We start from the raw sequence: 13,667 nt of genomic DNA, 5'->3' as shown, positions 1-13,667 counted from the left end.
CTCAGTTCGCAAAGGCAGTCCTTGACGAGTACAACAAATTCTTCTCCGAAGTCAAATCCAAAGTGAAGGTTTACTATGAGAACATTGACGCACTCATGACGAACGAAGAAGGATACAACAAACTCATTGAAATGGGAATAGTCGGTGAAAAGATGGGCTGTTTTAAGCTAGATAAGGTATTTTCCGAAGTTCATGTAATATCGAAAAGGAAATATTGGGGCATACTTGAAGACGGCACAGAAATAAAACATTGCATGAAATAAAAAATTTATTTTAAAAAAGTGACATTTTTTTTATTTTATTTGAAATCTACGCTGAGTTTGTTGGAGAAGACCGTTGGGAAACTTGTTTGTTAGATGAGAAATATGAAATGGCATACCATTTTAAAACAATATATTTTTACATATATTAAATAGTCATGTGATTTTATCCCAAGCATATGGGGATTCTAAATTTTTGTCCCTATCGTTATCCCAATTGAATTTTTTTTTGGAATTTAAAAATTTTTTTTCTCCATGTAAACTTAAATTTTAATTTTTACCACTAAAATGCAATATTTCAACAAATTAATGAGTAATAATATTTTAATTTATAATAAATATTATAAATCTCCTCAATTTAATGTAATTATTGTATTAATTTTTGTTGAAAATATAAAATCTTCAAGTAAATGATGTGAATTTAATATTTTTAGAATGTTGTTTAATTGTACTATATTATGCATGTAAAATTTTGTTACAATACATTTTATATGGGATCCCCATTGCCCAATTGAGAGAAAATTGAGAGGTGGGATTGGGCTAGCCCAATTCAAAATATCCCAGGTGGAAATAAAAAAATTAACAATTCAACATAAAAAAGCATCTTAAATAATAATGATAAAAAGAAATTTTGTATGAATTTCAATCAAATTTGTTTTTATTCAACTTAAGAAATCACTTCATTAATGAAAGAAGTCGGGTTCACAACATATCCCGATCTTGAAACGAAACAACATGTTTTTTTGATGCCCTAAACGGGGGGTCGCCAGCAAAAAAAAGATGTCAAAATTTATCCCAAAAATTTAAAAAAAATCGAAGAAAGTGCATCCCAGGGATTATAAAATTTAAGTTTTCACATCTCTATATTAAATGCTTCAGGTTGAAAAACAAAGAACAAAAGTAGCAGATACAAAACCGTTAGACTATATCTTTACAAATGCTGGTAGGACTATTTCAGATGAAGAAATTTCATCCCGAGCATACAGGTTTGACTATCCAATTCGTTGGCTTCAAAGTCCTTCAGATGCAAAGGCAATAGGATTTAGAAGAGTTTTGTTTTCAAATAGAACTAACGCATTTATGTTCGCAGTATATTTTCATGGGCAGTATAAAGGTTCTGATGGTCTAATAGACAAATTTGACGAAATGAGAATCTTTACAATTCGTTCAGACGAAAGTCTTGAGAAAACTCTAAATGACTTTCAAACTCAAATGAACAAATATTATTGGGAATTTCAAAAAAATACGACTCTTTACTAAATGGAACATACTATCTGAAACTAGAATATGACAAGATGAACTCCACCGTTTCATTTCAAAAGATTGAAATTAACCCTCCAAGAGATACAGAGTTTTTATTTTGGGAAGTAGACAAACGTTCTTGGGCACAATTTCTTCGGTTACTAAACCAGAACGAACCATTACCACCAGATGGTCCATTTAAATTTATACTTCCACCAGCAGATTTGATGGTTTATAGAAACGTGTTTGACCCTCAAAATGTTATGTGTCATGCAAGTTTCAGTTCAAGCAACAATAGTTTTCTATGTATTGGTAAGGACTTTTATGACTTTGCTTCTAAATTCTACGAACCATCTAGTAACAGTTTCTCTGACTTTCAAGTTTGGTTCACAACAAATGGTGTGCAACATATTATTCCATTGTACTATGACTTTTATCTCGAATTGTCTTTCATATATAACTACGGAAAAGTGCTGAAAAAGTATTGAATGTGAAGATATTAGAAAATAACATTTTTTCTAACATCGTAGAAAACTCATGAAAACAATTTATTTTTGACACTTTCACAAAAAACATAAAAAAAGCGAGTTAAAATGAGATGTTTACTGAACTGGCTGAATGTCACCTTCTGTAGTTATGTAGAATGGTTGACCAGAGAAGTGAAGGAGACCCTTGAGAATTTGGTTCATTCTTGGGAAAGAGTTCTCTCTGTTTGGAAGTAGTATCCAAGGACGCTTGGCAAAGAACTTTATAATGGCTTCCTTCTTTGCTTGCTTTATGTCGTCGTAGGCTGTCCCGTCTGGTATTTGAATTGGAATTCCAGTCGAAGTCTCGAGATTCAAGGCAGCCCTTCCCGTTATCCAACCGTTAACAAGCTTGCCTTTTACATTCTGCCTGAGGAAGTCTTTAACAAGCTCGTTAATTTCAATTAGGTAAATTGCCTCGTCGGTAGGTTCGACCTCGACCATTGCTACTGTCAGAAAAAGTACTGCTACTGTCAGTAAAAGTACTGCTAGGAGCAGAAAAACTACTGCTACTGTCAGTAAAAAGGAAAATTTGAGAGGGTTTTCGACGATAAAGTACTGCTACTGTCAGTAAAAGTACTGCTACTGTCAGAAAAAGTACTGCTACTGTCAGTAAAAGTACTGCTAGTAGCAGAGATTTTTATCGTTGTGGTCCGACAGGACACAAACGAATGTCCGACGTCCCACCAACCGAGTCCATTCCCAAACCAGAGGAACCTAAAGAACCACAACAGTCTCCTCAGCAACCTCAGTTCCAGCAAGTACCTCCGAATTACTACCAATTTCCACCTCAAGGTTACTACCCACCACAAGGCTTCCCGAACTACCCTCCTCAGCCTATGCCTTACTGCCCCAACCCTTGGATGTTTATGCAAAACCCTGCCCCACAATTCCAATTCCAATCTCAGTCCAAGAGAGACCAAGACTTCGAAGAAGGTCTGAACCGCTTACGCAAAGAGTATGCTACAGCTCCAATTGAGAGAAAGTTGTTCCCGGACCAAAAAATATAATTTAGGTGAAGAGGTTAGATCTAACCTCATTTCTAACCCGATTTCTACCCTCTTGAATTTTCATGAATTTTATATATTAATGTTTTCGTTAAGCCACTTTGTGCTGTCAGTCAGTCAGTCAGTCAGTCAGTTTAGGAAAGACTTTAGAAAGTTGTTGGAAAATAAGTCCTGGGAAGAGAATTATAAGGCATTTTGTGAAGAATATAGCAACCGCCGGAATTCAGACGGTTGCTTTTTATACAAAATTCATGCAGGAAATTCTTGAGTTTTGGTTGAAAGAATACGGTGGAGCCAAAAGTGGCTCGACCTCAAAACAAGCATTTTATGAGCTTACTAAGGGCGTTATGAATGAATTCAAATGTATTTACATACATCCTGACCTCGTTCATTTTGTTGCTGAATTCAGCAAAAATATAATTTAGGTGAAGAGGTGAGATTTCACCTCTTTTTTCACCTGTTTTTTCACCCTCTTGAATTTTCATGAATTTCCTTAAGATAGAAAAAATAAAGTTAGTTTTATTTTTATTTATTTTTTTATTTTGTATGTAAGAACAGATATGTCAACAATCGGCACAACAACAATTCAAACAACTACAGCACCAAACTCGTTAGTCATGAATCCAACATCTATGTTAGTAGAAATGAAAAGCTTCATTCCTTCTTCATTTACTTTCGAAACAGAAATCCAGAAGATAAAGCAGGAACTTTTAACAAGTAATTTAGACTGTAGTGCGAAAGATGAAACAAATGAACAGTATCTTTATGAAATGGAGGACCTCATCGACCATTTGCCTAAACTACCTGAAATTCAGCAGCAAAAGCTCACTATTCCTGAATTCGATGAAATAGAAGTCAAAGCAACTGACTCAGTAGAAATAAAGAAGTTCATACGAAAGGTAAATTATGAATTCCTTGGTTTTCATTGCAACCATAAAGTTATGGACAAAGATTGCGACATGGTATATAAGAACATCTCTGACATATATAAATCTGGGGAGTTTAAGACATACGACAACTTTGTTTCATTAGCTGCAAAATGTGTATGGCAGATAAGAGATAAAGATAGAAGAGGTAAGGTATGGCATGAACAGATAAAACCAACTGCTTCAGATTTAAAGAAAACCATTGACGCCTTGGTTGTTTTAGCAGGTAAGGTTTCAGAATATAACGCAAAAATGAACCCGCAATGTTCTAAATGTAAAGCAGCAATGAGGAGATATAACTACTCCGTCAAAGAGATAGAAAGAATGAGAAACGACTATGCAGATTTAAAGAAAGAAGCAGAGAAGCCGGTAGAAAATAAAATGGACATATTAGAATTTCTGAACAAAAACTATCCAACTGCTGACGATTTCCTTCTATCTGACGTCAAGAAGAAGTATAAAGAAACTTTCGGCATTGTTAAAACATTCGATGTACTAAAAGAAGAAATAGAAGCTACGAAACTGTTTAGGATTTCAAATATACATCGTACAATTCATGTAAAACGCTTGTGAAAAAAAGAGGTGAAAAATGAGGTGAAAAAAGAGGTGAAATCTCACCTCTTCACCTAAAATATATTTTTATTGAATTCAGCAACAAAATTCTGAGTAAAATGGCATATGGCATGTGTCAAACCGTTGAGTTTTCACAAAATTTAAAAAATAACGTTTACCATGTGAAACGTTTATAAAATAACTGGGGTAGAAATGAGGTGAAAAAAGAGGTGAAATCTCACCTCCTCACCTAAACATTATTTTTATTGAATTCAGCACAAAAATCATGAATTTCCTTAAGATAGAAAAAATAAAGTTAGTTTTATTTTTATTTATTTTTTTATTTTGTATGTAAAGACAGTAATGTCAACAACAGAGAACACAACAACAGTTATAGTCCATGAAGCTATAAATGAAGAATATGAGTGGGTTCGGTTTAACAAACAACTCCGTCTCATTCGTTCGGTCAAAGACGATATGTACCAAATGCAAAGTATTTTGACAGCATGTTTTGCACCCGACAATAAGAAACCACAAGACTGGTTTAGGAACCAAAGCACTATTGAACTATTAAATGAAGCTGAAAATTCGACTACGAGAAATCCCGTAGTCGCCAAAACTCTATGAAAATCGTGAAAAATTGCCAAACGGTTTGAGAGGATATTATGTACATAGACTTCTTGTAAATGCTGTTGCAATGTGGGCTTCGCCTCGTTATGCTTGGTATATTTACAGACTTCTTGACGAAATTCATAGACAAGAACGTGAAGAGATGGAAAACAAGCTTGAAGCAAAAGACAAAAGCATTCAGAAAAGAATACCACGTTCGGTACCAAAAGGTAAGGAAAAGAACTATAAGTATATGATTTATACTGAAGAGATGGAAAATGAAGAAGATAAAGATATGGTTATGTTGCATTTAGTCAGAAGAAACAACAAAAGCTTTTACGACCTTGCTAAGATTTACAAATCTGACAGAAATTGGTTCTATCGCGAAAACTTACCGATTTCAATGACCCCAAATGAAGATGTGAAACAAATAGTTCAAGATACGTTACCTCAAACACACTATGATATGAAAGGTTGTACAATTTTTACCTTCAAAGAAGACTTACCGCTACAGAAAGAAAAAATAACAGAGTATTTTGACAACTTCAAACAAGTAGGGTAGATGAACCATTTATTTTTATTGACTTTTTACAATTTGAACTTTGTTTGCGTAGATATGAATTCTGAAAGAAGTATGAGGGTCTTGTATGACTTTGTACTTCTCCCATGGTTCATGTCTGTCAAACTTACCTGCCATGGACTCTTTCATAAGTTCCATGAAATCGTCTTCGGACAATCCGGGGAAAAGTATTATGTCAGTAAGTATTCTTTTAACATCCTTACTTAAACTCTTTGCTGTCTGTACACAAATGACAACTGAGATGTTAAAGTGTCTGAGCTTCTTAAGAATTCGACACATATCTTGTTCTCTGTTCTTTAACAAAGGATGAGAAGCAAAGTCATCTAAGATAAGAAGACATCTATGAGGGTAAGTCTTCCAATCGTAAGATTGCAATTTCTTCGAAATGTATTCTATCTCTTTCTGTTTGTTTCTGAAGTGTTTCTTCTCTAATATTCTCTGCATTTCCTCATTTGGGTCTTTAAACTTAGAATTTATATACTCATTTATAGCATTATACTTCAAAACTCTTCTTTGGTACTTCTTTATCCAATCTAACAACTCAGTATCCTTTATACATACTAACTTAGACTTCTTTATAATATCTTTGAACGAATTGACGGTTTGGTCAAATTGACCAGAAGTACTACAAATGACTACTAACTCATAGAATGGGTTCTTCTCATCTAGTTCTTGTTGTTGTGCAGCCATTTTAAGATAAGTGAAAGTCTTACCAGACCCAGGTGGTGCAATTAGACCTGTTATACCATTCTGAGCAAATAAGAACTTGTCATGTATAGGCTTTATCTGAGCATTTTCTAACTTCCTCTTGTTCTTGTTTAAAACATTCTCAAATTTCTTGTCAATGTCAGCAAACTTTTTTTCTAACATATTTTTAGAAAAATTAAAACTTTTATCTTTTAGAAAATGTCTAGCGATTTCGCTATCTATATTCGAGACAAACTTTTTGACAGCAAAACATCTGTCGACCATAAAATCTTACATAGTGTAAAAAGAAAGGTGAATTTGTTCTAAAGTTCTGTTTCTGGGAATATGACAAGAACCATAAAACATTACAAAGAGCAGTCTTAAAATTTGTCAATGACAGACTTGTTGACAGAGATGACGCCGATTGGAAAGATGAAGTCCAACAAAAGTTCTTAGAATGCAAAGAAGACACATGCGCTGTTCTTGAAGATGAAATAGAAAACAGAATAGATGAGCTATTAAAGGATAAAGAACTTTTACATAAATATAGTTGCGCCAAATTTGACATAACTCCACCAGAAAAGAAGAAGAGAGAAAAGAAAGAAAAGAAAGTAGAAGAAGAGAAGAAAGAACCTGAACCAGTTCCAGAGAAAAAGAAATTTGACATGTAAAAATAAAATTTTATTTTTAGAACATTTCTGGGTCAATGTCAATGTTCTCTTCCTCTTTAGGAGTAAACACTGGCTTAGACTCTAAAATCTTTTTACCCAATTTACCTTGAACTTCAACTATCTTAGACTCATAATATTCATAGTCGTCTGCTTTCTTTGGTTCATAAGGTATAACAAGTTTGTATGCTTTACCTTCTTCGAGTTTTGAGAACTTTCTGTCAAAATTTTCTTTGACTGTCAACATACCGTCAATGTATAAGTCTTCAAAAGTTGCACCACTTTTTCTAACAACAGCAAACTTAACTGGTGCAATGTTCCAAATTTTGTCAAATGTAGACTTTTCAAAATTGTAGAAGTAAACATTCAAATATGCGAATGGAGCTAACTTATCTTTGACTTCTGTCATGTACTTATTTACTGAGATGAATTTCGTCATCTTTTCTATCGGATAAAAAAATATTTTTTTTTTAAAATTTACTCAGAAAAATTTTTCTTTGTATATACACCATTCTGAACATCTAAAAGACTTTTGACATTTGCCAAGAATGTTCGTTTAGAAGCTGCCATATAACCATATTCTTGACAATATTGTTTATACGAATCGTACAATGACCTTTCATCTAATGACACAAAGTCAGTTTCATCTATGAACAGTTCATATACACTCTTGTTTGCTTCTAACAATGTTTGTCTCTCTTCTGTATGTGGAATTTGTCTTGGATTGAACTTAGAAATATCTAATGTCATGAAATATGAGAACAAGTGGTTGTAAAAGTCAGATGTCAAAGTTTCTGCTAAGTCGTCAAAATATTCTGTATCTTGCATATGTGAATCTGACGTTCTGACAACTACATATCTTCTGTCAGAACTTTCTAACTTCATCGGAACAGCATTGTTTGAAACCATAATGAAGTTTGCAACATTTTCACAAACTCTTTGGTCTTTATACTTTCTTTCAACAACTCCAACTTTATCTGTTATAAGACTCTTCAAAGCATCTGATTTCAAAACTTTTGTTGTATCTATACTTTGAAGTTCATTGCAAACTATAAGTTTCATATTCTCTATTGAGGAGTTAAACTTGCCACAGATGTTTTCTAAGTTTGTCATATTAGGGTTCGAATAACCTTCTAACAGTTTGCACAAAATATCTGTAAAGAAAGTATTCTTACCAGTTCCTTGTTTTCCAATTATAATGAGAGCAGTTTCATTCTTAGCACTTGGATGTTGTAAGATGTTTGCAAACCAACATAAGATATACTCATAAACCTTTTCGTTTCCATTGCATATAATTTCTTTGACATGGTCTAACCAAGCTTCTATAATATTTTCTTTCCATTCTACTTGTTCATATTTATATCCAGTGAAGATAGAATAGAAGTTTGGAGAAGGTGTATAAAACTTTATACCACGAACTGAAAAATCTTCTAACTTTGACAATAAGATATCCCAAGCATCTAACATCTTCATGCCAACTTGTACGACTTTTTTTTTCTTAAGTTTCTGTCTACATTCTTGTTCAGACACTATTGTTGCTCTTGGTTTGTTAAAGACAACATCCCATTCTTTCATGACATAACATTCTGGGGCAGAGTCAACATAAATGACTAAACGTTTCAAATTCTCGACTGCTTTGTTATAGTCTCTAAATGGACACATATTTCTGAATGCTTGGAAGTCATAAAAATCTGAAACATCTATTCTGTACATTTTTATAAAAATAAAAAAAATATTATTTTTTTATTCTTGACTTTGTTGTTGCATTTGTTGTTCTTGAGCTATTTGTTGTTGAAGTTGTTCTTGTAATACAATACTTTCACCAGTTGCATCTTCCAATTCGAAACTTTCTGCCGTCATTGACAAATACATAGGACATAAAAGTTTTACAGGAACAAAGTTTGCGTCAACTAATGTCAACGTTATACTTGCCAAAGTGTTTGAGTTCACTAAGGTTGAAAATTCTGCATTCGAATAAACAATAGGCAAACCAGCAGAGAAAGTATTGTTTATACGCATAAGTATCTTTTGGTCATAATAGTTTCTGTCGACATTCGAATAACACTTTGAACCTATGTTTGAAACAATATATAAGATTGGTGTGCTTAATGTCAATGGAATAGACATTCCTTGTATGACACCTTTTCCTGTTATAGGAAACTGTTGGTAGTAAAAACCAGAAATAAGTTTTGTATTATAGCTCATATCGTTTATAGTAAACTCAGTCGGACATCCAAACATAATGAAACCTGCTCTAGTTGCAGCACATGTTACACCCGTACTTAAAGTATTAAATAAGTCAACAAAACCTGTTGGTGGTATATCTGAGTAAGTATCTTCAAAGGAGTATTTTTTACCATTCACAACAATAAAGTCTTCTGGTGTCAAAAGAGCAAAACAGGCTTTAGTCGTCATTGTGTTTAAGGTTAGTTTACAATACCGTCCTTGAGGACTTTGTAAGTTTGTTGTTATAGAATTATATGACTCGGGGTTTTTAGTCGTAATAGTATAAACCATTATGTCTTCTGCCATTTACTTAGCAAATAAACTTTAATGAAATGTTGTGGTCGTCAAATATTTTTATAACGTCTGGGAAACTATATTTTAAGTTCAACGTTTCACCTCCTTTCATAACGTATATCTTGTCAATGACATTATATGAAACACCACAGCAACTAATGTCGGGTTCTATTTCTTTGATGTTTATATCGTCTGCCTCTGTCAAAAGTTTCAATAGTTCTTTCAAAACTTCATGAGGTGCAATGACATATGAGTTCACTTTTACAGGGTTGTGTTCGACCAAGTTTAACATTATACTTAAAGCTTGACAAATCTTCTCCTGAGTTTGAAGTTTGTCTTTCAGTTGTTGGTAGTCGTTTCGAATATCTGCAACAGAACTTAAGTCTCTGTTAACTTCAGGATATGTTGGTTCTTTTACAGGAACAATTGTTATACCATTTTCGTCTTCGTATGGTTTCCCCACTTCAACATCTCTGTCTTTGACATTGACAACAACACTTTGACTGTTTGTTTGAGTTGGTGAATTTAACTTCACATCTGCCACCGCCATTAAACCTTTTGAAACACTTACGCTTCTATTTTTCGGAAATGACATTTTACTTAGAATAAAAAGATGGACGTATTCGGATATCTTATTGAATTGAAGCAGAACAAAGTTTATACTCACAAACAATACAAATACATTGACAGAATAGTTCTTTACACAAACAATGGAAAATGTTATAGAATAGCAGTCTTTGCTGAACCTAAATATTTTCATAAAGCAAAGAAAGTTGGTATAACTGAAATGGTGAAAGTTCTTGAAGCAGACAAAAATATAACTTCAAAACTGACCGATATTACTAAAGGAAAGTTTATAATACAATATTATGTCAAAACTGGCGTACTGTCAATATTTGACGGAGAGAAGTCAGTTCAAGAACAACTTACTGACCTGCTGCCAAAATCTGCTCGATGGAAGCTGTCGTTATGCCAATCTGAGGAGCCCCAGCAGGTTTCATCGAACGAATCTTCAAAAGAGCATCTTCCGTGAAAAGTGCTATTGGTTTTGTAAACTTCTTTGCTCTCAATTCATCTGGACCGTCTCTGTCACCAGTATATTGTATTTGTACTGTACCAACAGTTGAAATACCACCCATAAAGTCTTCTGAGTCAGCAAATGGAATGCCAAGCCAAAAGTTTGAACGGTCTCCATTTGTATATTGAGTTTTTTGACCTCCTGTATGAGTCCATACTTTCACATATGGCATAATAGAACTTTGCATTTCAGGGTTAATGGTTGTTGTGAAGTTGTTGTTAAAGTTCATAGCATCTAATGTCAAGTTGTATGACCTCATATCCTCAACTGTAGAATATTCTTCTCTTGGATAATATTTGCCATCTATGTTTATATGATATTTAATACCAGGGTTGTAGAAACAAGAATAGTCATTTATAGTTCGTCTGAACAGTACAAACATAGTATCTGCATGTTTCATTGCAGTTGTTAAAGCAATATCTGTTCTTGCACCTTCGGCTCCTGGATTTTGGTTTCCAACTTCACCTGCAAAGTCTTTGACAGATATTTGGTGTATAGGGAACATAAGTGGAACTGCAATATATTTGGCAGCTAAAGCATTTGAAATATCTGGGTCCAACATATAAACGGCAAGTCTGCTTTCTATTCTCTTGCATTCAAACTGTTCGCATGTGAACTTAACTGGGTCCCAAGCATCTCCAGCAGCATTGAAATAATAGTTTACTTCAGTGTTGAGGTTTGAGAAACCAAAGTCTAAGTCAACTTTGTCTTTGCAAAATTCGGCGAATGACGTTTTATTTGTTCCCTTTACGTCTGTAAGAGTGAATGGGTCTTGTGTTGGTGCAATGACTAAGTTATTTTTGCTTGGAGTAAGTTCGATAGAAATTTTTCCTGCCCAGTTTGGCAAGTATCTTAAAAACCTGAAGATGAGGAAAGATGACAAAGGAACTCTAAGTTTCAGTTTTACTTTAGTGGCAGCAGTTCCATCTGAACCAGAAAGGTTAACATAAACTCCTGGAACGTTAGGGTCAAGTCTTCTTATTTTCTCAATAGTTGCATACTGGTCTGTTTGTTCTCTAGCTTGTGGTTGTACTGAGTTTCTCAAAGCGAACCATTCATAGTTTGCCCATGTTACTGTTTGAACTAAGTCAGAGTTAGAATATATCTTATATCCCATGAAAACTTCTGGAGCATATTGGTATCCGACATAGAAAATTCCATTGCAACCTTTCTTGTCAGACAACTTGGCAGAAGGTTTTATTTCAATGTCTTGTTCCACGTATAAGAATGAGTTGTCAATAGAAATAATATGAAACCTGTCGCAAGCAATATCTACTGTTGTTGAAGAACCTTCTCCAAACTCACCTACGTTTCCATAAGAAACAGCAGTTGTATATTCGTAAGTTCCAGGAACTATTTCTGACCTTCTAATGGCATTGTCGCATTCGTTATACCATTCGGAAACATTTCCGTTCATGGCATCCAAAACTGTTGGCGTTATATTCTGAGCGGCGTGTTGTAAACAGAAATTCATCAAAAGTGACACCTCAGAAAAGCTAAAATATTGAATTTTTGGAACTTTTGATAGAGCACGTTTTTAAATATTAATTAAAGTAAATGTATATTTTGTAAAGATTCTTTTTAATAAAAAAATAAAATTTTGAAGAAGAACACAAAATCTTCTGAAAAATAATATCACATAAACTCATATTATTTTCTAATATATAACTATTTTATATAAAAATCAAATTCAATGATCTTAAAAGCGAAGGATAAACCTCAAAATTTACGAATATAATGAGTGGTAATATAATGCTTATCTATCATAAAACCATATGAAATATCAATTTTTGCTTTACGCCTAATTTTTGACGACAATTAGCAAAAAATGTTAAATGTTAACCTCAGTCCATTTGAATATGAAAAATAAAATTGATATTTCATATGGTTTTATGATAGATAAGCATTATATTACCACTCATTATATTCGTAAATTTTGAGGTTTATCCTTCGCTTTTAAGATCATTGAATTTGATTTTTATATAAAATAGTTATATATTAGAAAATAATATGAGTTTATGTGATATTATTTTTCAGAAGATTTCATTCTATATGCCTATGAAAAGTACTCTCAAAACTAACTTTTTCCTAATTATAATTAAATCTAGAATATTGTATTATGCTTAGTATTATTTCATTTTTCTCGTTCAATTTAGAATTTACAAATGTCAAAAAATTGAGAGCCGGCACTTTTGATGAATTTCTGTTTATTACAGGCGTACATTTCATATGGGTAAAAATATAGAATAGTTGGATTTATATATCATAATAGAACCCACTCGGACCAAGCTTTACTTTCTTCCTGACTGAGTTTTTAACTCTTCTTTTTCCTTCATTGCCACTACTTTCACTAGATGAAGTTACTTCTTCACTACTTTCACTTTGTTCTACTCTTCTCTTCTTCTTTGGTGTCGCTTTTGGTAACTTGCCCTCTGCTTCAAGTTGTTGCATCTTTGCCTCATGTTCACCTAGTATGTTGTAAATTTCCCATGTCCTTTTTGCCTTTGGGCTCTGGTCGCCCATCTCAGGTAACCATATCCTAGAAAGATTTTGTCATAGTTTGTATTTGAGTCTTCGCTTATTGTTTGCATGACTCTTTCCTGAGTTTCCGGTTCAAGCTCTTCAAACAGAGCTTGTCCATATGGAATAAGCTCGTTTCCAAATATATGTTTTTGTAGCCATTCTGGTTTTCTTTCCATGTTACCAATAATATCTTTTGTGAATGGGAAAGCTTTTACCCAACGTTTCAGTCTTGCGTCATTTATTTCTGTAGTTGGTTTTATTTTGTCAAGGAACATGTTTTTCAATACTAACATTTCATTTGGTACTGTCCATTTGAATTTTCTTAAATATTCATCCCTTCTCGGTTCATTGTCTGCAAAGTAAGTTTTTATGACATTTTGCAAACTTTCGTTTGCAAGGTCATGTACAATAGGTTCTCTTCCTTCTCTCTCCCTAACTTTCTTTCTAAACTCTTCACCAAATATACCATCTCTATGGTTCTGTGTAGTTCT

At 33.5% G+C, this 13,667-nt stretch overlaps 9 protein-coding genes and 3 pseudogenes across 12 annotated transcripts, besides 3 other annotated features; 6 read left to right on the top strand and 6 right to left on the bottom strand.

Annotated features, from left to right (window-relative positions):
* The first annotated feature begins 1,340 nt into the window (after positions 1 to 1,340).
* Positions 1,341 to 1,990, top strand: TVAGG3_0370660 (annotated as a pseudogene). Its single transcript has one exon. A coding segment is annotated over exon 1 (650 nt).
* A 706-nt stretch (positions 1,991 to 2,696) lies between these two features.
* Positions 2,697 to 12,058: a mobile genetic element.
* Positions 2,698 to 3,036, top strand: TVAGG3_0370650 (uncharacterized protein; the record flags this gene model as incomplete). Its single annotated transcript, XM_051231778.1, has 1 exon — positions 2,698 to 3,036. One exon carries the CDS (start codon positions 2,698 to 2,700, stop codon positions 3,034 to 3,036), a length of 339 nt encoding a protein of 112 aa, XP_051101508.1.
* On the top strand, positions 3,594 to 4,328 carry TVAGG3_0370640 (organellar and viral DNA polymerase type B; the record flags this gene model as incomplete). The annotated part of the gene is made up of 1 exon (XM_001295958.2): positions 3,594 to 4,328. A coding segment is annotated over one exon (735 nt), but the record flags the coding sequence as incomplete, so codon positions are not given.
* On the top strand, positions 4,875 to 5,138 carry TVAGG3_0370630 (KilA, N-terminal/APSES-type HTH, DNA-binding family; the record flags this gene model as incomplete). The annotated part of the gene is made up of 1 exon (XM_051231777.1): positions 4,875 to 5,138. One exon carries the CDS (start codon positions 4,875 to 4,877, stop codon positions 5,136 to 5,138), a length of 264 nt encoding a protein of 87 aa, XP_051101507.1.
* TVAGG3_0370620 (uncharacterized protein) lies at positions 5,284 to 5,682 on the top strand (the record flags this gene model as incomplete). Its single annotated transcript, XM_051231776.1, has 1 exon — positions 5,284 to 5,682. One exon carries the CDS (start codon positions 5,284 to 5,286, stop codon positions 5,680 to 5,682), a length of 399 nt encoding a protein of 132 aa, XP_051101506.1.
* On the top strand, positions 6,607 to 7,058 carry TVAGG3_0370610 (annotated as a pseudogene). Its single transcript has one exon. A coding segment is annotated over exon 1 (452 nt).
* TVAGG3_0370600 (protein of unknown function, DUF4108 family) lies at positions 7,075 to 7,494 on the bottom strand (the record flags this gene model as incomplete). Its single annotated transcript, XM_051231775.1, has 1 exon — positions 7,075 to 7,494. One exon carries the CDS (start codon positions 7,492 to 7,494, stop codon positions 7,075 to 7,077), a length of 420 nt encoding a protein of 139 aa, XP_051101505.1.
* Positions 7,533 to 8,768, bottom strand: TVAGG3_0370590 (uncharacterized protein; the record flags this gene model as incomplete). Its single annotated transcript, XM_051231774.1, has 1 exon — positions 7,533 to 8,768. The coding sequence occupies one exon, from the start codon at positions 8,766 to 8,768 to the stop codon at positions 7,533 to 7,535; it is 1,236 nt and encodes a 411-aa protein (XP_051101504.1).
* TVAGG3_0370580 (uncharacterized protein) lies at positions 8,799 to 9,587 on the bottom strand (the record flags this gene model as incomplete). Its single annotated transcript, XM_051231773.1, has 1 exon — positions 8,799 to 9,587. The coding sequence occupies one exon, from the start codon at positions 9,585 to 9,587 to the stop codon at positions 8,799 to 8,801; it is 789 nt and encodes a 262-aa protein (XP_051101503.1).
* Positions 9,592 to 10,125, bottom strand: TVAGG3_0370570 (protein of unknown function, DUF4106 family; the record flags this gene model as incomplete). Its single annotated transcript, XM_051231772.1, has 1 exon — positions 9,592 to 10,125. One exon carries the CDS (start codon positions 10,123 to 10,125, stop codon positions 9,592 to 9,594), a length of 534 nt encoding a protein of 177 aa, XP_051101502.1.
* On the bottom strand, positions 10,502 to 11,770 carry TVAGG3_0370560 (protein of unknown function, DUF4106 family; the record flags this gene model as incomplete). The annotated part of the gene is made up of 1 exon (XM_051231771.1): positions 10,502 to 11,770. One exon carries the CDS (start codon positions 11,768 to 11,770, stop codon positions 10,502 to 10,504), a length of 1,269 nt encoding a protein of 422 aa, XP_051101501.1.
* Positions 12,059 to 12,107: 49 nt separating the features above from the next.
* Positions 12,108 to 12,145: a mobile genetic element.
* A 684-nt stretch (positions 12,146 to 12,829) lies between these two features.
* Positions 12,830 to 12,866: a mobile genetic element.
* A 43-nt stretch (positions 12,867 to 12,909) lies between these two features.
* TVAGG3_0370520 lies at positions 12,910 to 13,647 on the bottom strand (annotated as a pseudogene). The gene has a single exon. A coding segment is annotated over exon 1 (738 nt).
* Between the last annotated feature and the right edge of the window lie 20 nt (positions 13,648 to 13,667).

The sequence above is a fragment of the Trichomonas vaginalis genome, chromosome V, assembly GCF_026262505.1.
Source record: "Trichomonas vaginalis G3 chromosome V, whole genome shotgun sequence".
NCBI classification, from domain to species: domain Eukaryota; phylum Parabasalia; order Trichomonadida; family Trichomonadidae; genus Trichomonas; species Trichomonas vaginalis.
Note: the sequence above shows the minus strand (reverse complement) of the source record. Positions and strands in the feature narration are given on the sequence as shown.